The 19,716-nt window shown below is 38.5% G+C and overlaps 1 protein-coding gene across 1 annotated transcript in view; it reads right to left on the reverse strand.

Moving 5' to 3' along the window:
• Positions 1–120: 120 nt before the first annotated feature.
• The window catches only part of LOC146002804 (golgin subfamily A member 7), a 40,846-nt gene continuing 21,250 nt past the window's right edge, over positions 121–19,716 (reverse strand). The window contains exons 4-5 of the mRNA XM_083140757.1: positions 14,075–14,176; positions 121–1,903 (exon numbers count right to left, since the gene is read on the reverse strand). Coding sequence (XP_082996883.1) covers positions 1,865–1,903; positions 14,075–14,176 — 141 coding nt within the window. The 3' untranslated portion in view covers positions 121–1,864. The remainder of the gene's footprint in view (positions 1,904–14,074; positions 14,177–19,716) is intronic.

Consider the following 19,716-nt stretch of genomic DNA (forward strand, 5'->3'; position numbering starts at 1 on the left):
AAATCTGTTTTTGTTTGCAAGAACAAATGCTTAGTCACATTTGTGTTCACATTTCTACTTCTATGTCTTCACAAATTAAACTAGCGAAAGACCATTTAAAAATAACAACACTGATTTATACAAAGTGAAATAAAATATAATTACGATCAGCATACAGTCTCCTGAAGTATAAGTAAAGTATTTGATCAAATGTTAATGCTTCTAATTTACACCCATTCATATAGTTTTGGTTAGTTGCAAGTTATTACACATATATTCCCTTCATAAGGTGAGTAAAGATATGCCAATGTGTACATAATTTCATTAAAAAACAACTCATAATTTTGTCATAAATATTATGCAATACAATAATTACAATTGTTGATATAATTGGAACAAATTAACATATTTCTGTCAAAATATATAGCACTATTAAATGACTATGTCAATAATATTAACAGTATACATGTATGGATATATAGATTCATTCTTTTGGTCATAAGAAAATATACAAACTTACACACAAACATACAGTTTACAGAAATTATGTCTTACTACTATATCGTTTACACACCAATCAATCACTAAAGGAAGTGTCATAGTTCTTAACATGCATGTATTTTGTACATACAATATACATACTTTCATTCCTCTCCTATGATAAAAAAGGCAAGGAGCTTGGCAAGAACTCAAATGAAAGGTCTGCATGTTGATCCCAGTACGTTATGAACACCGAAAGCAGAAGATGGGTGGGGGACGGTAAGTAACATCATTCATGGACAAATTCATCGTTTCTTTCGGTTTGAAATGCAAATTCTTACTTTACACAGCTTAATGTACAGAATTTTTATAAGTACAAAATCTGTTGAAGGCAAAATGCCAGTCCACACCCTGTGCCAAGAACTGAATATTGTTACCTCTTGAAGTAATATAAAAGGTAAAAGTCACAAACAGCAACATAAAATATTAAAAAAATACTAAAATATAATGAAAAACATGATGTCTGGGTTGTTCTATACTTTAGTATTCTTCCTTTATTGTGTTGTCTGTGATTTAACCCTTTTTAATGATAGGTATGCATGTGCACAAAATATATCAGATATAAATTGCATATTAAACTGTATGTCATATTTTTCAAACCCGCAACTATATTTTTTGTGTTGTATTTCCCCAACACTGCACATCAAACTTATTCAGTGATATGAAAAGAACAAATTATTCATCAACCTTGTGCTGGGAAATTATTTCATTATCGACATTATTATTCTTATTCTCATTACTAAACCACAAACCGAACATAATTCTGATGAAGTTATATGAACAGCTTCTTTGTATCTTCATGTCTTACAAAATGGGACTAAGGAACAGGTAACTGAATTTACATTAATGTCAATAACACAAAGATTACGTAAGGCAAGAATATGAAAATCTGTCAAATATGAGACATACATGTTTATCTTAATCTTATATACCTCTTCTATATAACTATATGGAAGCTGCAGTCTGAAGATACAAAGATGTCTATGACACACAACACCACTAGTATTTGTGTCATGTTTGTGCAATAATAACAAAACATAAATGTACTGTTTTTACAGTGAACAAATATTTCATTCATTAAAGTAAGGGAAACAATCATTACAAAAATAAGTCCTTGATAAATTTCTATTATGCACCATTAGCAAAATGCAACCATTTCATGGTGATACCATATTAAGACATCTTCAACCACACAACTGATAACAGCATCCAGGTTCTATTGCACGAGAAAAAAAAAATACTGAGATATAGGAGACAGGAACACACACGCGAGACAACTTTCTATCACCATCACACAACATTACATGAAGAACTCCTCGGTTGACACAGAGAGAGAGAGTCATGATCATGTAGCCGCAGGTTCATTTAGTATAGAAATTTCAATCTGGAGAATGGTTAAGGGACTTTATGGTAAAATTATATTAATTTTTGTCAGTCATTAATGCACTAAAAGAAAGTGAACAACTAATTATTATTATTATTCTTGAAGCTTCCCTGGTGGCGAATGAGGAAGGGGATTTCTCGGGATGTCAACCAAGCGATTTGCAGATAGGAAGCGAGTGGAAAAATTCCTCACTCAATCCCCGAAGATGAGTGACGTTAGCTCTCAAAAGCTCAGAAGCCTCTCCGGAAATAAACCTGGTTGATATCCCAAGAAAATCTCTTCTAATTATTATTATTATCCTCACATTATTGCTTTTTATTCAATTTTTGGCTTTATTTGCATAACATTTGTACCTTATACTTTTTATATTAATGCTACACAATACAAAACACACAAAATGCTTTAACTCTTAAATACTAGAATGCGTCACACTTAGGTGAGGTTGCTAACACCAGGATATGACATACATGTCACATTTAATTTATTTTTAAACTTTTGGTACATATTGTGAATGGTAATGTTTGGAGATACATCTTTTGAGTGCTACATGAGCCTTGAGGCATCGTATCAGTATAGTTTGATTTGATTCTGGTTATATTTGAGTAGAGTTGCAAAAAAGAATGGGCATTTATTTTTTAATAAAAAGCCAGCTTCTTTTTTTAAAAAAACTGAAATTTTGGAGGACAAAATAATTAAAAAAAAAAAAAAAAACTTGAAAAATCGTCGATGTTATTTTTGTGGCTTTTCATAGGTTCACATTTAAATATTTCATAGCTCGAGGAGGGGGGGTGGCCCCTCTCCTGGGTACAAATCTGCCAATGGCATATAGTAATGTTGTCTGTCACCTTGTAATCAAGGGATTCCAGGTTCAATGCCCAATGAAAGCACAGTGGTTCAAGTCCCATTTTAAGCTGTAGGTCCAACATGACGTGTATGAGCTTTAAGTGGGCTAAAGAAACAAAATTTTACTGCCAGAAAGCCAGATTTAAAAAAAATTCCAATTGTGGCGAATCTACTTCAACTTCTCAACTTCGGGGTCATAATGCACTAAGGCAGTGTCTCTCAACTGGCAAACCATGGCCCGGTACTGGGCCCTGCCATGAATATATATATACACCAGGCCACGAGAGTTCATTAAATCAAATGGTTGCCAAGTACTTTAACTGAAATGTTATATTTGTCAACAAGCCTAGACATATATCATATTCAATTATTTTTCAAGGGTGCCAATTGATGTATAAAGTTAAAAAAAATAGAAATTAGAATGTCTTGAGCAGGGCATTGACTTTTATAAAATGAATTTACAATGCTGTGGTCTCACAACGGTTGAAAACCACTACACTAGGTGGCCAAAATACACCATATCTTGTACCATGATCAAGTTAAGTGGTCATTAAGTCAAGTTATACGTGATACACTTGAAAGCCAGAATACAAATATTTTAGGCCAAATACAAATGTAAAGGAGTTTGATACTATAACTTGACAAATTTAAAAACAAGATGCTGCAAATAGCTGTTGCGCATCTCGCACAACATCTCCCCTCTCCATTCTCTGCAGCGATGTTGGTTCGCAGTGTTGCAACCTGGAGGGAGCGGAATAATCCAAGGATTTTCAACAAAATTTGTATTCGCTTTTTCCTGGGCTGTTTTCTACCTGTCGGAGTACAGAAATTCAGCTCACCTTTCACCAATGATTCTTTTCCTTCTTTTAAAACTTGGCCTCCCTGATGTCGCAGTGGTACCATAGTCGCCTTGTAACAAAGGAGACCCGGGTTCGATTCCCGGTGGAGGTACATAGTGGTTCGGATCCCACTTTAAACTGTAGTTCCAGTCCCGATTAGCTATACTGTGCATAAAGTGGACTTAAAACAACAAAGCAATGCAATCCAATTCTTTTAAAACTTGAGAAACCATCCGTTTAGATACTCCTTTGACGGCACTTGTGGACTCGACAATATTATACTTACGTTTATGTAAACTCCTTCTGATTTTGCAAATATGTTGCAACATTGTAAACAATTTATCTGGCCTGTCCTCTAAGGGGCTTTCCAGAGCAGATTGTGGATTTCGATGGACCCAGCATGATTTGATTTTTCCATTTCAAAAATATGCAGCCAAGAGTAAAGAGCAAGAACATTTCACTGCTTTAAAAAAGAACACAGGCAAGCATGTTATCAGATTGCCTTCTCATAGTGATTGTTGTACGGTAAACAAAAGAACCCCAACCCACATGGCTTAAAAAAATAAAAAAAAACAGGCCACTGCTCGATGTTGCATTCAAAAAATGAAGTCATTCGCCCAGAAGTTTCTCTTCATTACAAACCTTAACTTACTTACTTACTTAGTCGATCCTCTTCTACCTTGCGGTGTTGAGGTTACAAACCTTAACATGCGTGCATAATACTACAGTTTACGATCTGCGCACCACACACATTTTCAAAGACCGGATTAAATCAAATGAACCACTGATAAACTGATATGAGCCAGCACCGACAATATACACAGTAAAAATAATTTGTCATATTTGTTTTAGCTTAATTTTGCTGAGATGGCACCACTCGTAGTTTCAAGTCCAGACCAGTACGTAGAAGAGTGGTGGGGATGATGACGTAATAGGAAGTGCTCCGTAGCGATCTGCGCATATCGGGACTTAACTTGTCAGGCTATAGATTTTAGTTTATAAACATAGTTCAAGAATAAACTGTACCATCAAGGATACAATTGATTTGGTGTTTTAAGTTCACTTTATGCACAGTAAGTCTAATCGGGACTGGACCTACAGTTTAAAGTGAGATCCGAACCACTATGTGCCTCCATCGGGTACCGAACCTGGGACCCCTTAATTACAAGGTGAGGATGCTACCACTGCACCATCGGGGAGCTCCCATTAAGTGTGTTAAAAAATGTAGGAAGATTTTTTCTTTTTCATTTGCTTTATGCACAAATTCAAATATTGAAAAGTGCCCTTACACCCCACACCACCGTAATTTTGCTACTTGTTGGATGCTGAAATTTTTGCAACATATGCAAACCCTCCGATGAAGCCCAAGTGATTCCTGCAAGTAGTGCTCATTTGATTCAAATGGTTTTCAAAGGGGCATTGATGACTGCAGCAAAACAACGAAGTGAATCAACACACTTTTCTTACAAATGGAAAGGTACAATTTATGAACTGTTGTCTACTTGCAAAAAATGGCAACTTGAAAAATCTACACAAGCACAAAACCAAAAATTCTAGTAGCATTTTGTGATTTGCTTGCTTGATTGATTTGTTGTTTTAAATCCACTTTATCCACAGTATGGCTAATCGGGACTGGACCTATAGTTTAAAGTGGGATCCAAACCACTGTGTGCCTCCACCGGGTATCAAACCCGTGACCCCTTGATTACTTGCAACCACAAATTTCAAAAACTGATGTGAATAAACAAATATTAACCTTAAGGTAGGTTTCGTTTGTGTGATGGTCACATGCAATAACTGCATGCAGTCGCTGCACACATACACATCAAATGGTATTTACCAGAAGTGGTTTTGTGTGTGTGTTGAATGCTAGAGAACACATGCGGCTGCTGCAACAACTCAGCTGAGCAGTCAGCTTGCAGCGATCGCTTGCGTTCCAGTAGGTTGGCGTGTTACTCGATTGCACAACATGTGTTTATTTCTTGGAAGAATGAGTTTCAGCAAAGAGGATGATTCCAAACTCATAGAACTGGTTGCAGTTCAACAGGAATTATGCAATCCCTCTCACAAAGACTGCAAAAATGTGGTGCTTAGGTATTATATTTTGGAAACATAGTACCCCTCACATCTAGAGAATAGAATACCATTTTTAGCTGGATCTTATTCTAAGGATTTAATTTTAGAAATATTAAATATATATTTTTTTTGAATTTGGTAATATTTATTTCATTGTGAATTTCTACTGGGGTAATTAATTATCTTACAATATACAGGGTGACTGGTAATTAGATGTATTCCCTGAAAGGGGTTAAAGTAGAGACAATTTGCAATAAATTTGACCATCCAAAAATTAGTAGTTTTCGAGATAATCGAATTTCTTTTGTTTCTTTAAAAAATGACAATTTTCCACATAAAAAGATGAATTGAGAAAAAAACTGCTCATTGTATGGAACTTATTTCAGCATTTTCTGATAGCTAACAAATAAGTGGTTCGTTGAAAAAAAGTTTTTCCCCAAATAACAATCACACGTAAGTACCGGGTGGGTCTAAACTTACAAGTGATGATAAAAAAATGCACTCTTAGTTTACTTGGCAACGTATTAATAACAAAAATGGTATGACACGAAGCGTACAAATTACTTTAATTACTTCCTTGTGTCATCTGCTATCCAACAAGGTACAAATGTTGCTAGCATTCACATTTGTGTACAAGAAATAATACTTCATTCATCTTCATGTGAATGGAATCAATGAACAATACCATTAAAGAACATTACACGTCTTGCTCAAAGTGGGCACCTCCGTTACGAATGCAGGCACGCAGGTTTTAAGGACATTTGGTCTTGTAACTCGTGATGTGATGGTGTCCTTGATGTGTTGACTGGCTGTTAAGATCCTCTCCCTGAGTTCTTCTTGCGAGTTTACCGGTGTCTTGTAAAATAATTCTTTCATGTGGCTCCAAATGTAGAAGTCACAAGGCGTCAAATCGATCGGGGGTTCGAGCTGGGCAGTCATCATGCTGATAAATTATGTCACGTCTTGTAGCTAGAGGCGCATCGTCCAACAACATTGCCATCCCCTTCCTCAAAAAATGTTCATAAGTGATGCCATTTAAAATTTTGGGCAGGAAAAATGACTCGATCAAATGATTGTTGATGACGCCCATCCATACTTCTGCCTGGGCATGCGACAGTGTCTGGATGAAAATTACCCAAAGAAATGGATTGAGCCGAGGCCGGCTCGATCCCCCAATTTGACGCCTTGCGACTTTTACATTTGGAGCCACATGAAAGACTTAGTTTACAAGACACCGGTAAACTCGCAAGAAGAACTCAGGGAGAGGATCTTAACAGCCGGTCAACACATCAAGGACACCATCACATCACGAGTTACAAGACCAAATGTCCGTTAAAACCTGCGTGCCTGCATTCGTAATGGAGGTGCCCACTTTGAGCAAGACGTGTAATGTTCTTTAATTGCTTTGTTCATTGATTCCATTCACATGAAGATGAATGTAGTATTATTAAAACAAAAGAAATTTGATTATCTCAAAAACTACTAATTTTTGGACAGGGTATCATATGGTCAAATTTATTGCAAATTGTCTCTACTTTAACCCCTTTCAGGGAATACATCTAATTACCAGTCACCCTGTATAAAAATGAATGTATGTGTGTTTGTTCCGGCATAACTCTCGAACGCCTGGAGAGATTTCAACCAAACTTGATACGCGTATCACTTGCAATATGGAAAGAAATACTGTGGGGGTAAGACACCCCTGGCACCTATGGGGGTGGGGAGGGGGTGACGTAAAAATAATTGAAAACTATCGATATTAGTGTGGAATCTATGGTTTTCGGGGTCTCCAAGATGAATAGTGACACTCCCAATGCCGTTCAACTCCAAAACACCCCTGGTACCCCTAGGAGGTGGGGTGGGAAGGGGTGACATGTAAAACGACCGATATTAGTGTGGAATCCATAGTTTTCGGTGTCGCTAAGATGAATAGTGACACTCCCAATGCTGTTCAATTCCAAGTTCATTTTTACACTACAGTGAGAATCATAGAACTTAAAGACCTTCTGTAAACAAAAGCACCTGTATCATAAGTGTTGCCAACTTATGACAATAAAATTATCTATGTAGCCTACAAGGTGCAGAGACGTTCTATTTGTCAACGGACGCATTATAGCAATGTTTCACTTAAGGAGGCCCTATCACTTGTTGGGAGTTAATTTAATATGTAGCTTAAAAAGAACAATTAAATATACATCTTGGCTGCTCGGTGGCTGAGTGTAAGAAGAGACGATTACCAAATGTGGAAGATAAAGTCTTAAATGTAAAAAATAAAGAACAAAATGTATATCTTATCCCTACCGGGTGTGACAGTTCAGTACTAAATGATTCTTCTTCTGTCGTCTTATGGTAAAAATAACCTTTGCTAGGGAATGCGATGACACATTGAGATAAATGACGTTTTTAAAACATCTGTTTATTGATTAAATTCATTTGGGATTGAAAGTGTTATGATTTATTATTACTATTGAACATAAGTAAGCTGATAGATATAATTTGATTAACTAAGTTCTTGAATCTTATTCATTGTCTCCGTAACTAATGACATAAAGTGCGTGTCACAGTGTGAGGGATCTACACCTCAATGTCACACATTACAACATGCTCCAGAGTTTTCTTCTAAGTCTCTAAAGTTATGCCCCCAAAATACTCGTATGCCCTTTTCACCTCTATCTAAAATTCTGGGTTAAGCAGCAAAAACACCGATGGAGACTAAAACGGCAACTCAATCAAGCATTGACACTGGAAAGAAAAGTGGGGGAAGAAGACGGTAGGAGGCAGTCACATTTTATTGCACCCTACATTATAAAATAAAATGCATATTTGCAGTTGTTTTTTTTAATTATCATATATTATATAAGGAGGTGTTCATACCCCTCTTGCATCTTGCCCTCATCTCACCCTCACGGTCTGCCCTCGCCCTCCCTCACCCCCACAAGTCTTATCAAATTATCATGTGCCGACATTTGCAACACAACTTCAGTTTCCTCACTGACTTAGTGCGAAGGTATTGGGGTTGGCTACAACCTAATAGCGGATTTCTTCCGCCGCATATAGTCCATTTTAAAGAAGCTTGCCAATGCAAGAAAAATGTGTAAATTATTGCGAAATCTGAATTTTAAAATAGCTTTTCATTAAAGGTTTCTGCTTATAATAATAATACGTGGTGATTGTATAAATTACAACTGATCACGTGAGCGGCATGAAAGTAGTGCCAGTTTCGAATATGGCAACTTCCATGCGTGCAGGAAGGTCTCTGTTTTCTCAGAGTTTCTTTCAGAAACATCGGCAACCACAGCCATTGAAAAGTGGCAAGCAGCAGATTGTTCTGAACGTTTATGCAACGTTCTGTCGGTGGCTACCTGAGAAAACAGTGAAGGAGGTGGTGTGTCAGCATCTTCTGTTTTCGGTGTGTTGAAAGAATGGAAAACAACCGGTGAAGTTGTGACTCCCGGGAAGAAATACAATGTTGTTGCTCGTTTGAACAAGTACACCGATTTTGAAATAAGCGCAATACGGCGCAAAGTGCATTTCCTATTTTTTTAATCAAGAACTACCCACTGTGCGGAAGGTATTGGCGGATGTTAATAACGATGAGTATCTCCCCAATTTTAGCGCATCCACGTTAAATCGCCTCTTGTTGGACGTTGGGTTCGTGTATGGGAAGCGAAGTCAGCAGACAGCACTCATCGACAGGGAAGATATTGTTGTTTGGTGCCGAAAATACCTCCGGTCCATAAGGGAACTGCAAAAGCAAGGTAAGATCATTTATTACTTGGATGAGACGTGGGTAAACGTAGGGCACACTGTGAGCAAGGAGTGGCACGATAGCACTGTCACCTCCAGGAAGAAAGCTTTTCTCGAAGGACTGTCAACCGGAATGAAGGAACCGTCAGGAAAAGGTAAGAGGCTATCATTGTTCATGTTGGAAGTGGAAATGCGTTCGTGGATGGCGTGTCCAAGACTACAGGTGACTACAACGAAGAAATGAACGGTGATGTTTTTGAGGAGTGGTTTTCATCTGTTCTGTAAAAACTTGACCCGAACAGTGTTATCGTGCTGGATAATGATCCCTATCACAGTGTGAAATGTGAAAAGTTGCCAACCACTGCTTGGAAGAAGGCTGACATATTAGCTTGGCTGAGTGAAAAAGGCGTTGTACTTCCAGCTGACGTGCTCAAGGTGGAACTTTTGGATCACGTTTCGCGTATGAAGCCAAGCTATGACAAATACGTTGTCGACGAAATGGCGAAGAGAGTCGGGCACACCATGTTGCGTCTACCACCTTACCATTGAAACCTGAATCCCATTGAAATGATATGGGCTCAGGTCAAAGGGTACGTTGCATGCAACAAGACCTTCAAGTTGGACGAGGTCAAGAGACTGACTGAGATTGCCATGTCTCAGATTTCGGCACGCAACTGCGGACGCAGTGCGGCATGTTATTCAAACCGAAGAGCAGAAATTGTGGGAAGTGGACAACCTGACAGACAATTTAAATTTGGAAAGATTTGTTATCCAAGTTAATGACGAGGAAAGTGAATCGGAAGATAGTTGTGATGAAGATCTGACAGACATCGAACATCTCCCATTGGATTAAAGTAAGTAAATATTTTCCCCTTGCATAAATAATGTGAGTTCTTATTGTCACTTTTTTTTTCAGTGCTCAAGAAAGAGAAATGAACGGAGAACAATCTATTTTTTTATCTTTTGGCTTATCTTTGTCTAGTTTCTGCTAAACCTGGCAGAACATTGTTGGACAAATTAGAAAAACAATTCTCTGCATGTCAACAATGTTGGGCAATAGCTTGGTGGAAGGCGTAGCAATAAAACGAAAAGGCTTGAATTTACTTAATCACCTCTCGCTCTCTTAGTTTTACTTTGGCCCCGTCATTCTGAGAGAAAAGGGGGAGGAGGGACCCGTTAACCCAGTTTCAGATAAATGAATTTTTTGAAGTCGAAAATATGTTCATACCTGTACTTCAAGCTTCAACAAGAACACGTATTTAATCACACTTCGAAAATTTCTTATGCTTCAATGTGTAGGGATGTCATAAAAAATAGGAATACTTTTTCTTTTCATGTAATGTATTCGGGTGAAATGAGAGTGAACAGCAGCATATTATGACCGCGCCATCCATGAACACCTCACGCGGAGTGATACGTTACTCGAAGTGACACTATTTGTTTACAGAGTGTTGGAAGGTTCGTGATTCCGATTTTATAGTTAGAATTCATTATTTTCCTGTCTAATAGAAGATTGGGATAAATAAATACCTGGGCAACGCTGGACATTCAGCTAGTATCCTATAGTTTTCGGTCAAATTATTATTTAGTTATTTAGCTTTTCTGCCACTTTTGACTAATCATAAAGATGGGAATGAGTGATGACGTGATGAAATTAAAGAACACACACTCACAAAAACACCCATGCAATGGCTAGGATTCAAACCCAGAACCACGGTGATGTGCTTACCACTCCGCATGGAGGCCTGTGACTGGCTTATAAAAGTTGATCGATTTGGTTTATTTTACTTCACCACTTTTGGCTAATTGTGAAGAAGAGGATGATATGATGAAACTGATGACTGATTGAATTAAAATTTTTGGGTGCATCAGCACATATGGCCATGTTGCACCCTTTAATATGTGTATGGGGAAACATGCTCTTATCTGAAAGCCTTCCCGGGAGTTTAAAAGGGGGTGTAAAGAGCTCTTTGAGAAAGGTTACAGGACAAACACAACACTAAAAAGGCAAGGACACACAAAAAAAAACTTCCTCACAGAAAGTGGAAAAGAGTTTTTTGCATTCTCACAAAAACAGGGTGGCCACTCTTAGGACCATGATAAAATTCAAATATAATTCCCGGTTTTGAAGGTGAAGTTCCCAAAAATTCAAGGGTACAAGCAGATGTTTTCTCTATTTCAACCTTATGTATTAATGGATCTCACCAGCTACACACACACACAAATAGTATATTAACAATGTAAAAGTTTGCAATTCCAATGTATCCAAAAATTCTAATTCAATTGAACAATACATTTTTCACATACACAGACTCGAAATACATCTACAAACACAAGTCTCAAATGTTACGGGATATAGTAATCTACGAAAAATTGTTAATTGTATAAGAATTTCAAATTTACCTAATCAACTTCAAGATATCTTATCTTACAATAATCTTCCACTTGTCAGATATTTTCTTGTACAAAGGACACAAACAAAGTAAACATATTGAGAAAATTATGTTTTATTTTTTGCGCAGCTTTCTTTTCCTTCCATGATAAAAGTATAAGATAAACTGTGGAAAACTTGTCTCAGGGCATTAATAAATATGTATAAATTGAGTGGGATTCGGATTAATAAAAGTTTCAATTTTTAACGTCTATGGAGAAAAATTCAAGCAGAATCCACGTATTACTCCCGGACCTAATAATTCATGCATAATTTCCAGACCTAATAATTCATGCATAATTCCTGGACCTAATAATTCATGCATAATTCCCAGACCTAATAATTCACGCATATTTTCTGGACCTAATAATTCATGCATAATTCCTGGACCTAATAATTCATGCATAATTTCCAGACCTAATAATTCATGCATAATTCCCGGACCTAATAATTCATGCATAATTCCCGGACCTAATAATTCATGCATAATTTCCAGACCTAATAATTCATGCATAATTCCCAGACCTAATAGTTCATGCATAATTTCTGGACCTAATAATTCATGCATAATTCCTGGACCTAATAATTCATGCATAATTTCCAGACCTAATAATTCATGCATAATTTCCGGACCTAATAATTCATGCATAATTTCTGGACCTAATAATTCATGCATAATTTCCAGACCTAATAATACATGCATAATTTCCGGACCTAATAATTCACGCATAATTCCTGGAATTCCCAGTGAGTAGCCACCCTGAATGAAAAAACATTAGTTAAAGCACTCATCATTTTCCAACATGGATAAAAAATCACTGGCTAGGTTGAAATTCTGTCTAAGGAAATTAAAATCAGCACATTGAGAAGGATGACAAATATTACAGACACAGCAAAGCAAAGGGAAGCAAATGACAACGTGCGAGACAGCTGTGTGCAGTTCAAAGTTGATTTCAATTGGCCTCTTCTCGATGGCAGGAGCAGCGGTGGTCTAGTGAGTGTGGCATCCGAGTGCCAGGTGGGAGACCCAGGATTGATTCCCGGGGTGGGTGATCTAAGGTTCTGCAGCATTGTCTCCTGCATAAAGCAGCTCTGGGGCTCACCCAGCCTCAAATAAATGGGTACCTGGGAGTAAAGGTCGCTGGAGTATGGCAACGATTGCATCAAATCCAAGATTTCCAAGAACGAAGAATGTGTGGGAACGTACCCCCTCATCCCCCAATATATGTCTCATAGCATGATGCAAGTTCACTTTACCTTTTTTACCATCTCGGTGGGAGGGACAGTCCGAGGAATAATGCACCAGTGGGGGGCTTGGCAGCTGGAAGCTTGTTCCCTGTTACCTCATCCCACTTTTCTCGCCATGCCTCAAGAAGGGAACAGTGAAAAATATGAAACTGATAAAGGGACACTCTGAACGAGCAATATGTTCAGGCTTCAATTCGAACCCGGGACCCCTGGCATCGTAGAACACTGTACTTTCGGGACCCCTGGCATCGTAGAACACTGTACTAACTACTCTGTCAGAGGTAATGGTTACAATGGTTAATGCTCTAATTCTAGATACTGCTCTAATTCTAGATACTAAGTTTCCTCACCACCCACACAAAAAACCATCATATATCTTATAAGAAGTGCCTGGAGGCATCTTAAAGAAACTTCCGTGAGGCAACAAAAATTTCTTTGACCTTTAACCTCTTAACTGGGTAATTTCCTCGTCGAAAGCCCAATCTGCCCTGGGAATTTTTGTTGATAAATTGATGAATTTCGTAAACCAATATTTGAGTTAATATTTCTGTGCTCCATGGCATACCATTTAGGTATTGTTTATTCTTTTATTGGTCCTTCTTGTACATTTTACAATATGCGAGATTTACAACTACAATATATCTCGGATTTCCTCAGCAGGAAAAACACGCCGTCGCTTCCGATTTGCCTGAGCCATTATTGCATACGCGATAGAACTGAACGTCGGGCTATGTTCGTTGCTTCCCGCTAACTCTAACGGTTACAACAGTCTGGAAGTCAGAGCCATCTGGTGAAACAAAGAAGAAAGTAATTGTACGAAGTATCTCGTCATACACTACAGATATCAGCAGTAAGAACATGAGAACGTAGTATCCCGTCATGCCCATTATAAATCAGTAGAGCCAGAACGGAATATTACGTCATACCCAGTTAAGAGGTTAACCAGTTTTTTCATCAACCTGCTAGCTTGAATTAATGAAAGGATACAACCCGTAACCCTCTTTCCGAGGGATCTGTGATGAGTAGTCCTCTAGGTACATATATTCGTTCATTTTGTTCCACAATGAACTTTGCTATTTTCCGAAGACACTGAAAAGAAAAGCACATTCTTAAATCAAAATTACCCAGTTAGGTGCAGAAAAATCAAGAACAAGAAATGCAAGAATTGAAAATCAATTTCGCTGAAATAAATCAGTTCCGAAACATTAATAAAAAAAATTAAAAAAATCTTCTACTTCACAACAAAATGCATGGGATTTCATAATGTTCTTTGGATTAGGAGAATTTGTTACAAGAAGTATTGCACTACCACTATGAAATCAGCACCAGTCAAAAGAGGAACTCATCTGGGTTCATATCCCTGCCTGGGCATGGGTGTAATTTGTGAGTGTTCTTCCTTCAATTTCATCATATCATCACTCGTCCTCATCTTCTACATTGCAGAAAAGCATAGTACAATAAACCAAATCAATCACATGCCTGCTGCAATGCAGAGCTAGTATAGGGCATTCATGAAAATGATTGCTACACTTGTGTAAAAAGAGTTTTGCATGTTGGAATTCCATGCAACGAAATCCCCAACTACTGTGCAACATGCATTTCATTTGGAATTTGGAAAGAATCCACTAAGTACTAATTCAATTCATGCATGGTGTAAACAGTGAAACAGGTTGCTTGTGTAAGTGAAAATCACATTGTCGCTCATCTGCTACCTCAGAAGACGATGTAGAGTGCATTTGACAGATCCATGTTGGAAAGGGTGGGGCGTGAACTGAAATATCGTGTCCATGTCTACCCTCTCACTCAGGATGTACATTTTGAACATTTGTAGGCATGGAAATAAACGGTTTTGACTTTCAGTCTTGACTGGTGCTGGTTCTGTTGCAATAATGTTTCTTGTTATAAACTATTCTAAACCCGAAGAATGCACTGAAATGCCCTTAACATACAGTAACCATTCAAGAAGAAATTTTAAAACTTTGGCATACAACATACCACACCACCACATATTGCTCCTGAACATTGGAAAAATCACATTCATTTTCTAATCCATGTGGTTAGTGTAGGAAGACAAAATTCAAGGAATTATTGAAGCTTTCCTGGTGAATGATGAATAAATTTTCTGGGATATCAGCCAGCAATGTAACCACACTAACTGAGCTTTGAAAGCGTTACATAGGCCTAAATTCTGACTTGGGTGCTGCGGAAACATCTTGAAACACTAAGGGCACCATGAAATGAAAATGTTTGGGAACCCCTGGTGTAAATTGTAATTAACTGCACAAGGCATAATCAAATGATTATTACAAATTCATGTGTGTTGTGATATCACATTGATTGCCCCTGATATTTTCCAAGCAAAGAAGAATACTTTCTTCAAATATGCAAGAGACCAGCCGAAAAAAGGGCAATAAGTAATCAGTGATAAACATCGTGATATAGCATCACTCCAAAAAACATGTGCTTTCGTCCATGACTACATACAACCAAGAATAAACCCCGATGGCTGCAAAAAAGGCCGCAAAACATCGACTTCATGCTGAGAACATCACAGAACAGGAAAACAATGATCTTCACACAGAAACAACAAACCCTTGGTGCTCAACCCCCGACCCTCACCACCCCACCAGCAAACCACAGCACACCTGAAACCACCAAAATCAACCACACTGTGCAGACAGATTTCCACTTCCTCCTCCAACACGGCCTCAAATTCAACCTGCTGAGTGACCCCCTCCCTACTTAATCTGCTATGCTGAAAAACCCGCGTTTGCAACGAAAAGTAACCAAGATGCCGAGTGTGTACGTCTTACATGTGCATCCATCATCCTCCACCAACATGCCCAACCTACTGGCAAACATAAACCCACAGTGCACAGTAAACTAAGGAACACAACACAGGAATTCCGGAAGTGGCTACAGGACAACAAATGTTGGTGCATAAAATCGGACAAAGGTAATAAATATGTCATAATGGGAAAAGGCCAATATGGTGACAAAATGCATGGAAAATTAAACTCTGAAGGATACAAAAAGCTGAAACATGACCCCACAAGCAGATACAATACAACCATCCGCCAAGCGATAAAGATCTGTGCCCTCCTTTAACAAAGTGAAAGGAAGAAATTAATCAACACCCACTCCAGTCTTCCCTGTGCATACGGCATACCCAAAACTCATAAACCGAGAACCTCACTAAGATTCATGGTGGCCGGCCTCAATCAACCCACTGTTCACCTGACAAAATGGCTCTTCTAGAAACTCACCGCTCACAATGACAAATTAACCTACTGCCTAAAGAACAGCCTTGAAGGGTAAAAAAAAAAAAATTGTCACCTTCGTCAAAGCCAACAACTGTAAGCTAGCCAGCATAGACGTAGTTGATATGTACTCCTCCATTCCATCAGCCTTGCACTTGACTCTACCAGAACATGGCTTCACAGCAATGGCATGTGTCCATTCGTAACAGATGAAATCTGCAACCTCCTACAAGCCTGCCTCACCCACTACTATTTCCAGTTCGAAAACAGTTTCTTCCACCAGATAGGAGGCCTAGCGATGGGCAAACCTCTTTCTGTGCCTCTGTCCAACATTGTACTGCATGTGGCAGAGAAGTCAACACTCACTCAACCTGAGTTTGCATATATAAGATCCAGAAGATATGCCGATGACACCATAGTCATTTACAAATAGGAAGAAGACCTGAACCATCTCCTAACTGCCCTCAACAACATACATCCTAACATAAATTCACCGTTGAAAGGGAAGAAAATGGTCGCCTCAATTTTCTCGACCTAAGCAACCGATGATACCAAGACAAATTCATCACGTCCATGTACAGGAAACCAGGTTCGGGCACCCAGTACATCCATGCCAAATCCAACCACCCACCAAAACAGAAAGCTGGAGTATGGATGAACTTTTACAGAAGAGCCTTCACACACAGCTGCACAGAAGATGACCTCCATGATGAAATATCATGCGTAACCGAAATAGGACTAAACAACGGTTACACCAAACGCCAGCTATCCATGTAGTGTGCAAAAGCAGAAGCCCAGCTCAGACACCCACGAGACAGAGATAACCTGAACCAAAATCCCAAACCCAAATAGATCGCTTTTCCATACCAGCCCACCACATCAGGCAAATTATACAAGGCCCTCAAACCCTTCAACATCCGACTGGAACACTACCCAATATCAAGAGATACTACCTACCCAAACTTGGATCCCCTGGTGTCTACAAGGCCACATGCCAATGCCACAACAGTTACAGTGGCAGAACCACCTGCACTGTTCAAGAACGGATTGATGAACACGTAAAAGATGACAAAAAAAAGATGCTCCAAAATCAGGCCTTTCTCAACACCTCCACTTGACAAACAACACCATCTCCTCCACATCCATACTTCACCCAACCGGCTTTGTCATAGAAAACACCCTCAAAGAAACCCATGCTATCAGCCAACAGCAACCAGCACTGAACCTGGACAATGGACAGGCACACCCGACTTGGCACCCTGTCTTCCAAAATATCCCAGACCACAAAAAGAAAAGATGCAGTGCACCTACTTGACCCCCTCCAGCCACGCGAGGAACAGGAACTGCACCACACCGAGCAGCACGACGCAGGTGACAGCCCAGCCCCCCAACCACCACCCAGTAGCGCCACCTGACAACAGAAAGCACAGCAGACGACGCAAGCAGGAAACACATGCCAGCGCAGTCAATTGGGAGAAAATGCAACTACTGCTGCCCAGGAAGTAACAAAGCAGTGACGTGGTGCCATCTCTGCTCCACACACCGTACCCTTAATGAATGAAGGTAGAGAGTCTTCGAAATAAATCCGAAATAACCATTAAATTGTGCAAAGTGGAAATACAAAATTTCACGCAAGTAATTCTTAAACTGCATTTTACTGCATCCATCATGAATGAATGCAAGAGATAATTTTTGTTTTGTTTACACTTACTTCATAGACAAAACAAATATGATAATCTTTCATGAAAAGATTTTGATTGCTCTATGGTGATTGATGAATGAATTTCAGTACAGATTAATTTTTTACCTTCATGAACAAATCCATAAAGAATCAATTCCAAGTACCAATAATCACAACAAAATTCCTGGAAATTAAGTATTTTAGTTTCCTTGAGTAAGAAAAGGTGCAGATTGCATAACGAAGTGATTTGTCTGTCTGAAATGGTGCAAAATGAACTGCAAAATGGAAGAAAAACTCTAAAACATGAAATTTATAGTTTTTTTTAACACCATGGCACATTCTGAAGTTGAATTATCCTGTGATTTATGCAATTGCAAATCACGAAAAACTCGTAAAATCTGCTGAATATAGGACTCCTTTACACTGATAACTACATACATATACTATTAGAAGGGAAATAATCATTTTGTGCAATAAGTGTACATTTTAAAATCAAACATAAACCATTTTAACACCAAACAGCCATTTTATATAACGCTTTTGATCCTGAAATGTGCCCAGTTTTGTACAGAAATCTTGACCTTTCATTCACAATAAATACGTGGCACTATGGATTATATCTTGGTACACAGTGAAGATTTTGAAATAGTAGGAAAATCGCGAAGATATTTCCAGGAGATACTTTCAGATCATGTCCTACTGAGGGTAAAATAAACCTCTGTCTGTTGAAGATAATACAAGGCTAGGTGAATAAAAACTCTCACATGCAGAAACTTGACCAGAAGAAAGGCAGAAGTGGCAGAGCATTACCATGGCATGGCAGAAATAAAGGTTAATAAATTAAAAGACACATCTAAAAGTAATGATAAGATTTGGATGGCATCAAAAGTTACAGAAAGCAGTTTCATGGTGTCCTTAGTGTAGAAAAACAACTAATAAATATGGATAAACTAGTACTCACTTATCCGCGAAACTGTATTTTCTTCGTTCTATCAATTTCAGTGGCCACTGCCACTATCCTCGTTTGAACTTGCTGTACCGTTGCCCAAACCACTACTGGTCTCGCTAAACACATCAAATACAATAGCCATAAAATTCAAAAGGTTCAAGTCAAACACACTCTTGTAGACACCAAAATCAAGGAAACACATGCCATAATGCACTTCCCGCACGAGTTAAACATCTATAGCAGTCAGGCACAACACACTTGAATTCCCCTACTACAACAGTTAATGCCAGGAAATAGCAGACGACACGGAAACAGATGCACAGTTACACAGTTAACAACAGCGCACCTACCGGCAACCAGAGAACTACAAACAAAAGACACACACCAAGCAACAGTACAGCAAGTTCCAACGAGGATGGTGGCAGTGGACACTGAAATTGATAGAACGAAGAAAAAACAGTTTTGCAGATAAGTGAGTACTAGTTTACCCATACTTATATACTACTGCGTCTCTCTATTCAATTATGAAAAACAACTAAGTAGAAAGAAACGTAGCTAATGAACTAATTGTCTAAAATCGCCATATTTTTTTTTCTTTTTTTGAGTTATGGGCTTTTGATGGAGGTGAAATTTATACATCGTACCTCCAAATATATCTTATTTTTTAAAATTGTCATTCTGCATGCTCCTGCAGCCACCACAATAGAATATAGTGAATGAAATATGTAACAGTGCTACA

This window comes from Lepisma saccharinum, chromosome 19 (genome assembly GCF_977018435.1).
Source record: "Lepisma saccharinum chromosome 19, izLepSacc3.1, whole genome shotgun sequence".
Lineage (NCBI taxonomy): Eukaryota > Metazoa > Arthropoda > Insecta > Zygentoma > Lepismatidae > Lepisma > Lepisma saccharinum.